General features: G+C 40.3%; 1 protein-coding gene across 3 annotated transcripts in view; it reads left to right on the plus strand.

Moving 5' to 3' along the window:
- Window positions 1–10,376, plus strand: part of EEA1 (early endosome antigen 1) — a 243,198-nt gene extending 232,822 nt beyond the window's left edge. For all 3 annotated transcript variants that reach the window (XM_033951558.1, XM_033951559.1, XM_033951560.1), the window contains 2 exons: window positions 4,378–4,476; window positions 7,495–10,376. In XM_033951558.1, coding sequence (XP_033807449.1) covers window positions 4,378–4,476; window positions 7,495–7,617 — 222 coding nt within the window. In that variant the 3' untranslated portion in view covers window positions 7,618–10,376. The remainder of the gene's footprint in view (window positions 1–4,377; window positions 4,477–7,494) is intronic.

Here is a 10,376-nt window from a genome sequence, read left to right on the forward strand (position 1 = left end):
TTTGTCTATTTAATATTTAGAAAACCCAGCCAATCCAGAAAAATAATTTCTCTCCTTGCCTGTCAGCAGATGGAGATAACATTTTTAACTATTCCTTTAGAAGGCCACACTGCTCTAGTTCGAGTCTGAAGAAGGAGAGGCATGCTTATGGGCAACTTTTCAAAATGTGCTCTATTTCCCTGTTCCCCAGAGGTTTGGTTTATCAATCAGTCTGGTTGGCTTTCCTTATTTCTCAACTGAAGTGGGAGGATCACCAGTGAAATGCCGGGACTCATAGATGGACTGCTCAGGAAAGAGTAGCTCAAATATTAAAAGTTGTTTAAGCCAGGATGACATGATGCCATCTTGTTGAGTGGCTGTGTATGAAGTGAGCTCCCAGGCCTCAGCTCCTCAGTTTCTCCCCTTCTGTGGGTCATTAATTGAGCATTGAAAGATCCCCATACAAGAATAAACACCCTGGATCAGTATTATCTTAGTTTTACAATTCCATATAAGGACATGGCAACAAAAGTTTCATGAAAAGAGAGGGACCTCGTTGAGCTGAGACAAAGATGGCAGAGCTTGAATTGGGTGGCCTGCCTTCAGCAAGCTGTTCGTCGGTTTCTGAAGAGATCAGAACAGCGATTCAGGACACCTTAAAAGAACAATTTCTATGTATCTCTGACAAAATAAATGCTGTGGATGAATATTTGGGATGCATGACAACTGATTTTAACACCTACCAACAGCAGGTCTCTGACCTGGAGGACCAGAATCGCCAGATGCATGAAGATCATACTGCATTGAAGGCACAAGTCTCTCAGCTTGAATCTAAACTAGAGGACCTCAAGAATAGGTCCAGATGAAGCAATTTACTTCTGGTGAGCATACCAGAAACAATACTGGATGCAAATTTGCAGATGTTTCTAGAGACCTCGATAGCAGGCCCATTACACATTGAAGGAGTGCATTGCTTGGGCCCTTGGCATCCTGGCTATTTGTCCCAGAGTGGTTATTTTTGAATTGCTTAACTACACTCACAAAATCAAGATCCTGAGAGTGAGTCACATGAAAGGACCATTGCACTATATAAACCACAAATTATTTGCTTCCAAGACTTCTCAGTACAATTGGCAGCAAAAAGGAAGTAGTTTGCAGAATCATGCGCAACACCACTTAAAAGGAAGATACCCTTTGTTCTATTATTCCCTGCATGGTTAAAGATGCAACATGTTGAAAACCCCTATTGTTTTTTTAATCAGTATCAGAGGCTTCTTTCTACTTACAGCTGCCGGTCGATGAGAATGCACCCTAAATAGCGATCTCTGGGTTCTTCCACCTTACAGCACGTGATGGTCACCAACCATTCAATAGCCTCTGATGATCAGGGCAACATTTTTACAGAAGAGACTGTAGGCAGCTAAGTATTCCGAACTTGGCTATATTTTTCATAATGGGGTGATTATTATTCATTATTCATAATGGGGTGATGGGGCCAGAGCACAACATGTTTCCTCTGCATGGACATGTTGGACATCGAGCAACAGGCGAGTTTTCAGCATTTCTTCATTTTTGATCTGAAGAAAGCCATGCCTTTGAAGGCTAATAAGAAATGTATTGTTAGTACAATAAAAAAGTATAATCATCTTTTCTTTGTTTTGTTCTATTTATTACTTTTAAAGTGGACGAACACAGCTCCCACACTATTTTATTCAAACTCCATAAGAAACGGAGGTGGTCCTATGTGATGTTGCAATTTGAGAAGTGCTGCGAGTGCATGGTGTAAATCGAACTTCAGTCTAGCAAAGCTAGGAAAACCTTTCCTATGCTGAGCTCTGTTGGATGTCGCCCATTTGTGATGACTTATGTCCTGATGTCAGCAGAGAACACCTGCTACAAGTAACCAGCCAAGTTTTCTTCAAGGACATACAGGATAATTCTTGAATAAAACTGCCTTAGAATTGTGTTCCAAAAAGTTCAGCTTATATTTGAAAGCTTGCCTCTTTAGCATCCTCACCTGTGGGTTGTGGCTATTAACCAACCTGATGGAGACAGAAAAATAAAATAGATTTTTGTAATTATCCCCTTAAAGGTGCTGTGCAGCCTTAGTGGCTCAGAAGGGTTGAACATAATTCAGTTTGGCTGTTAAATGTTCTCAAGATGAGACCTGAGTCTTCTAATGCTCCAAAGATCAATTGGCTCTAAATGAAATAAGGAGCCAGTGAAAAAGATTTTAAGGCCAGAGTAACGTGTTCATATATCTTTATTCATAGAGCAGTATTTTGAATAGATTGTAATCTCAGTTGCTGTGTTGGCATGTCATTATTGTTGGGTTGTACTGTGCCACACTTTCACAAGAAATAATGATGTCACAAATAAGTGAAGGCAGTGCTGCTTTAGTTTAAAGGGGTGTATATTTCAAAAACGGAGGAAAAAGCCTCAGACAAATGCCCTCCCACCACCACAATGGTGGATAAAGGTGGTTGGTTGGTAACCTCATTGGCAGAAAACCTCCATTGCACTCCCTATTGTGTAAACTATAAGCAGGACTGTCTCTGCAAATGATAGATGAAAAAAACTTTCAATTTATCTATGATCGGTACACCGACGATGGCCAGCGTTTCACCAACTTGCTGCCTCAGGGTGTAACAGAATCCGATCAAACTAAAGCCAGAAAAGAAAATTATATCAAAACTGGACTTATGTACAACTTCACACAAGTTTAAAGAAGCCACCTAGACATACCTTTTAAACGGGACGTGAAAAATACCTCCTCTGATCAAAAAAGATGGCCACATCATAACTGTACGGGGTTAAAAGCTCCCGGGAGATGACGTCAAAACCCGGAAGTGGTTGTGCAGTAAAAATGCTGATCTAGCTGCTTTCACGTAGTAGTTCAATGTTACTACGTTGCTAATCGGAATAGAAAGCCAAAGTTCAAAAAACTGTAAAGTCTTACACGAGTGCCATTTTATTTGTATCCACTCTGTTGTAAGTCCATGTCTATTTCATAATATTTAATTTCTAATTTTTAATTTTTAAATTTTTACTTTTTATTTTGTTTTTTGTCTTTCTCTTAATTTTTGAGATGTTTCTTGTTTTTCAAATATAAAAACTATTCCAAATGCATAACTAAGTAACTTATTTATTTAGTGACTTATTTACTTAGTACTCAAAAGCCACATAGAAACAACAGCACTTAAGACTGTGATCCCAAAATAAGGACTTCTGAACTTACAAAAAAGAGAGAGAGAGAGAGAGAGGCGATAGAATTCAAGTTAAAGAAATATACCCCACTCGAGTCTTGAATTTAACCCATTCGGTTCTTCACTGTTCAGTCTATGGATCCAGATTTCTTCAGCCCTCAGCAATCGCTGTTGTCGATCCATAAAACTTGCATCTATATGGTCAATCACACAATACTGTAGGTCCGTGAATACATGATTATGCTCTAAACAGTGGGTAACCATGGGGGCCTGCAGTCTATTATTTCGGATGCAACTTTTATGTTCAGTTGCCCGTGTTTTAAAGGGGCGAATAGTTTGACCCACGTAGATCATGGGACACGGGCAAATGAAGATGTAGACCACAAAGGTAGAAGTGCATGTGGTAATGTGTTTTAACTTGAACATCTGACCTGTACTTGGATGAATAAAAAAGTCATTCAGTTCCCGTGTGACAGTACAAATCGAACAATTTCCACATTTAAAGTGGCCTGCTGGCTGAGCAGTGGTTGAGTGTAAATCCAAGATATCGGATGGGCTTAACAGTTCCTTGAAGTTCTTTTGGTGGGAGTAAGCCATCCTTAAATGAGTGTCGCTGAAAGTTGGGTGCAATTCCATTATTTCCCAATGGCGTCGAAGGATCCTTGTAATGCCATTGATATTAGGGGAATACTCGAGCACACATGTGACAATGTTATCAATTATTTCATTGTCTTTTTCTCTGGGTAAAAATAGAAGGTCTCTATTGTTGGGTTGTACAGACTAAAAGATTGGTTGCTAATGCTGCACATCTTTCCTTCCGCTTAAGAACATAAGAATAGCTTTACTGGGTCAGACCAATGGTCCATCAAGCCCAGTAGTCCGTTCTCTCGGTGGTTAACCCGGGTCACTGGTACCTGGCCAAAACCCAAGGAATAGCAATATGCCATGCTACTGATCCAGAGCAAGCAGTGGCTTCCCTCATGTGTCTCTCAATAACAGACTTAATTCATTGTTTTATAGTATACCTTTAATTTTAAACTTCATGTATTATTTGGTATAGACAGTTAAAAACAACTCATTATACAGCCACCTTTATTCATTCAAGGACTGATAAATCCTTTGTGAATAGATATTAAATAAGAATATGACTGGGTAAAAAGCAAATGGTTTAAATTATCTTAATTTTGTGCAGATTAAACACACTCAGGCTCTGAACAGAAAATGGGCTGAAGACAATGAGGTACAGAATTGTATGGAGTGTGGTAAAGGCTTTTCTGTGACAGTAAGAAAGGTTTGTATACTACATATATTACTTATGTGGCTCGGATAGCTTAGATGACTAGAGGATCCTTACAGAAAAGAGGGTAAACATGGGGGGTACTCAAACCTGTCCTAGGGCCATTATGCTTAAGAGAAGTTTGATTATAATGGAGAGGACAGACATGCACCTCTTTCATATTCATGGGAGGACATCTAGCCTGCCTCAGGTTTTAATGACCTATAAAACTTTTATAATACTAATCTCTGGACTCGTGGTTCCCAACCCTATCCTGGAGGACCACCAGCTATTCAGGTGTTTGGGATAGCCTTAATGAATATGCATGAGAGAGATTTGCATATAATGGAGGTGACAGGCATGAAGATCTATCCCATGCATATTCAATGGGGCTATCCTGAAAACCTGACTGGCTGGTGGACCTCCTAGAAAAGGGTTGGGAACTACTGCTCTGGACAAATGAGTCAACAAATTAACTTGTAATATTTTGTTTAATCAAATAGTGCTTTATGAGTAAAAACCTCATCCCAGCTGTCAAGTATGCTGGTAGAAGAATAGTGCTGCCTTGAGACCTGGATGGCTTACCAGAATTTATGGAACAACTAGTGTTTAAGCCCGTTACATTAACGGGTGCTAGAGTAGATGTCTGTATGGTTTGTTTTTTTTCTTTGTCTCTCTCTCTTCTTGGATGCTGTCTGTCTGTCATTCTTTCTGTCTGTGTCTCTCTCTGGCCACCTGTATGTATGTCTGTCTTTCTTTCTGTCTCTGTCTCCCTGGCCCCCTGCCTGTCTGTATTTCTCTGTTGCGCAATGCCTGCCTGTCTCTCCGTGGCCCCCTTCCTATGTCCATAGTGTCCCATACTATGTCCTTAGTGCCCTCAGTGCCTCCTTCTATGTCCTTAGTGCCCCCAGTTCCACCTTCCTATGTCCTTAGTGCTCCCTTCCTATGTCCTTAGTGCCCCCTATGCCCTCAGTGCCTCTTTCCTATGTCCTTAGTGCCCTCAGTGCCTCTTATGTCCTTAGTCCCCTCAGTGCCCCTTCCTATGATGTTAGTCCCCTCAGTGCCTCTTCCTATGTCCTTAGTACCCCTTCCTATATCCTTAGTGGCCCCAGTGCCTCCTTCCTATGTCCTTAGTGCCTCTTTCCCGTGTCCTTATTGCTCCTAGTGCCTCCTTCCCATGTCTTTATTGCCCCCAGTGCCTCCTTCCCATGTCCTTATTGCCCCATTGTCTCCGTCCTGTGTTCTTAGTGCCCCATTGTCTCCGTCCCGTGTCCTTAGTGCTCCCAGTGTCTCTGTCCTGTGTCCTTAGTGTCCCCAGTGCCTCTGTCCTGTATCCTTAGTGCCTCAGTGCCTCCTATGTCCTTAGTGCCCTAAGTGCCCCTTCCTATGTCCTTAGTGCCCCCCAGTGCCTCCTTCTTATGTCCCCCTCACTGCCTTCCAAATTTTGTCTCACCCACCCTCCGAAGCCAGTCTGCCTCCCTCCCAACCCCCTTGAGAAGCATGTTTCCATCTTCCCCCGCCACTACCGCCACCCCCACTGACCCTCCCATTGCGAGTTGACCGACAGGCCTTCCGGCAGCGTCCGCAGCGCTCTCTGCATGCTGCTTCGCGGCCTTCTGCCCTAATTTCCTCTGCCGCATCTCTGATGTCATCAGGGACACGGCAGAGGAAATCGGGGCGGTGGAGGGCCGCGAGGCAGCGTGTTTGGAGTACTGCGGATGCTTCTGGAGGCGGGAGGTTTGTGGTCGTCTCGCAGTGGGACGGTCGGGTTGGAGGGTCAACGGGGGTTCGGGTGCGGCGGGGTGATGGGCGACAACAACGAACTGCGTTATGGGAAAACAACCCTAGGTGTGTATGGGCACTCCTACCTGCCACGGACATACAGATCATGGAACACATAGGTAGGAGTGCGCATGCGCGCTTAGCGTTTTATTATAGTAGATGAATCTAATCAGAAAATTGTATGGAAGAATGTAAGGACCATCATTCTAAGATTTGAAGCTGAGCTGAAAGTGGATTATGTAGCAAGACTGCCCTAAAGCATTTAAGTACTTCCTACAGAGTGGCGGAAGAAAAAGACTACATGTTTCCAATTAACCATGTCAAATTCCCAGCCTAAACTGTACTGAAATATTGCAGCAAGTGAGCTGTTCATGGAACATTTAAATATGTGAGTGGAAATAGTTTTGTATGGAAGAATGGGCCAAAATTCTTCCAGTTAATGGAAACATTTTATTTTAATTTCTTGTTTCTTGAGGAAGTGCCACTAGTTAATGAAGGATTTGTATATTTTGTTACATAAGGGTAACACTGTAAATGATGGCAGAGAAAGACCCACACGATCTATCCAGTCTGCCCAAGAAGGTGACCAGAGCCCATCCCACCACTCTGTGTAGGCCCAGGCCCACCATGTTAACCATATAGGCAGCCCAGTATGATGGGGGATGATGTGGTACATTGCAGACAGTATTCAACTTATCAGTGGGGGGGGGGGTTTTTCTTTATTCATTAAAAATATTTTGTTTCCTCCCCACTCTCCTTTTATGAAGCCACATTAGGGTTTTTTATCGCCAGCCGCAGTGGTAAAAGCTCTGATGCGCATAGCTTCATAAAGGGGGGGTTAGTTAATTAATCAGGGGAATTATTCTCTCTCATTGAGGTTTAGATAGGATCCAATCATGTTTTGACTATAAAATGTGCTAAAATTCAGACCATCCTAGGGAGTGCAAACTTTCTCAGCACTGTATTTTATTAATTGGCTAAATGGTAGAGGCAAGCTGTCATGGTCTCTTACATGTTAACATTTTTTGTTGTGTGCTTGAAATTGAGAACTAATTGGCATTGTTACTTCTGAATGTCTTATCTTTTTGAAATTTATTAAAAAACAGGACAAAGTCATAATATTTTGAGGTAGAACTAAGATATAGAGAACAGTTAATTTGAACAAGATGAGTATATAGATGCTGACATATATATCTATATAAAATATGTGTATATATAAAAAAAATCATGTTTGGCTTATTCTCTTTGCAGCATCACTGCAGACAGTGTGGAAATATTTTTTGTGCGGAGTGTTCATCAAAAAATGCCTTAACGCCTTTCTCCAAGAAGCCTGTCCGAGTCTGCAATACTTGTTTTGTTGATTTGCAAGGCTAAGAGGCCATTCTTGGTAACACCTAGAAGTTATACTAGAGAGAGAATTTTTGTTGATGCACTTAGTATGGCACTCAGACTACTGTTCAGTTTGGACATTGATTGTAATACTTGGCAAAGCAAATCTTGGAATGTTTTATTGATATGAGTAAACTTATTGTATTTTTTTTTTTTTTTTTGTGAAACAAGAGCTTGCCACACTCTACTCTACCCTTTTATGCCTATTTAGTTTAGCATTTCCTAGTTGTCTGTAAATAATAGGGCAAACCAAGGAGTAACAATGTATTTTTTTTATAATGTGACTGTAATCAAGGAACTACATTTGTGTAATAGTTTATTTAAATGCCTATTATATATGCTGCAGAATGCTGAACAGATTTAATTTTTTTTTTTTAACAAACTGCTGCTTATTTTTGGCATAATAGTTTCTTAATCATTCAAGTTCATTACAATCTTTTCAAAAACATTCAGGCCCATTTTTCTTTTCTGGAAACTTTGTTGTCCTATGTTTTTAAATCACTGTAAACCATGAAGGGCACCAACATAATCATGCAAGAGAACATCAAGGGTCTTAAATGCATGTTCAATTTTTCTTCTAAAAATGTAATGTCTAATTCAGTATACCAATTTTGTAGTTTTGCTGGGTGGGGGGATGGGTAATATACTTGGTTGCATATTTTGGGAACTTAATATTTCAGATTTTCAGATCTCTATTTTTAAACTATTTTTATGCGTACTTGTAGCTATTTAAGCTCTTGAAAAGTTAACTTTTACCAGCAAATTGCTGCCCCATCCTCACTTCTATTCCAAAATGCAGTTTTCATTATCTTTTCCTTTTCCAGGTTTCTTATATGCAGCAAGTCTTCTAGGATAACCTTTTTCTTTCCTTTCATTTGTTCTGTACTCTATTCCCTTACCCGTTAGAGACAAAACTGCCTACAACACAAACGTAGCTAAGCTACGAGATGACTCTTTACTTGCAGCCCTGACTTAAAATGTGGAATTCATCCCAAACAATTGTAGCCAATCTGGCCATATCCTGGCTGCTAGATTTTGCTAATACCACCAATTTTTACTTGCAAACAAAATTAATAGATGTATACTAGATGCAATAAAGGATACGGTTTGACCAATTTTTCTTCCACCTATGTTGGTCTAAGAAGTGATGCCACAATAAGAAGTACCTCACTTTGAGCTGCTGAACTATATGGTCATCTGAAAAATTTGCCTTCTACAATCTATATAGAAAATTTTGTTTGAGACTTGATTGGAGAGGCAAAGTAAACTTGTGTGAGCAGGTAGGGCATAAGCTTTGATTAGATGTTTTATGTTATAATCTATTCTATGCATCTGAAGTTTCAGTCTGGTTAGGACATATGCCTGCCCTGCTACTTGCTATTTATGACAGAGGGGCTTATAGCCGAGGTATCATGTTTTTTTGTTTATTGCTCTCTTGTGGCTAAAGATGAAAATCTTTGCCACAAAGGGTAATTAGCAGTTTAACAATGGGCTATATCCACTTGTAATAGAGAAGACTCCTAGTTTAGACAAGGAGGTCAATTATTTTTAATTGCCCAAGTAAAATTTCTTTCTTTCATGTTGAGAGATTCTTGTAATTGGAATATGTATCTTTCCACTAATGTAAGACTGTCCTCCAAATGCACAGAACTTTATAGAAATGCTGAAAGGATTTGTAAATCACCTAGTAGAGTACAATAAGGCACTTAAATCATATATTATCATGAGAGATCAGTATCACTTGGCTTGTGCCATCTTTTATATAACAGTACAAAGTATATTATGCTCTATTAAAATCTGTTGTGAACTAATCAGGTTATTTATAACTATAAATTTATGCTTAAAATTAGCTATGGCTGTAGTTCTGTTCACTTTAAAGCTATGTATTCCATTACAGAGAGAGATTTAAAGAGCACGCTGAGTAATCACTCACTAAACCTTTTCAACAGCCATGATGAAAGTGGTTTGCCAAAAATTGTTCCACAATAGAGCATCTTGGTGGCTCTGACCTGTATTGAAAGCTGCCAAATAAGTCTGGCCTACAGAATAACCACAATGAGTGTTTACAAAATATATTTGCAAACAGCGGAGCTACAAAATGATTCATTTCAGCTTTGGGGTTATTCTGAAAACCAGCTTTGTTTTAATCTTGAAAAACTACAGTACTTGTACCATTGTTATGCTAACCTTCTAAGCCAGAGGTCTCCAAAGTCCCTCCTCGAGTGCCGAATCCAGTCAGGTTTTTGGGATTTCCCCAATGAATATGCATTGAAAGCAGTACATGCACATAGGTCTCATGCATATTCATTGGGGAAATCCCGAAAACCTGACTGGATTTGGCCCTCGAGGAGGGACTTTGGAGACCCCTGTTCTAAGCTATGTTCAAATGGTGCACTTATGCCCAGTTTAAGAACTGTAGAATGACAAGTTGGTACATGAGTCTACCTTTTTACATATTAAGATAAGAGCCTAGTGTTTTTTATTGGATAAATGTCTACTGCCCTTTTTCACAAAAAATAGTGGACATGTTGTAGATCTCTAGGTCCATAAGTTCTCTACTTTACCTGTGTAGCAAGGAATACTCTTTGTGCTGTGTGTGTTAAGGAGCTTGTGGAGGGCAAGCCTTATGCTGATTTGTACAACATAAACATGTGGAGGGGCATAATGAAAAAAAAAACAAGCCCAACCCGGCCCATATGCCTAAGGCCCTGCCCACAGGAGGGGCCTAAGCCTACTGGGCCTAT

The sequence above is a fragment of the Geotrypetes seraphini genome, chromosome 7 (genome assembly GCF_902459505.1).
Source record: "Geotrypetes seraphini chromosome 7, aGeoSer1.1, whole genome shotgun sequence".
Lineage (NCBI taxonomy): Eukaryota > Metazoa > Chordata > Amphibia > Gymnophiona > Dermophiidae > Geotrypetes > Geotrypetes seraphini.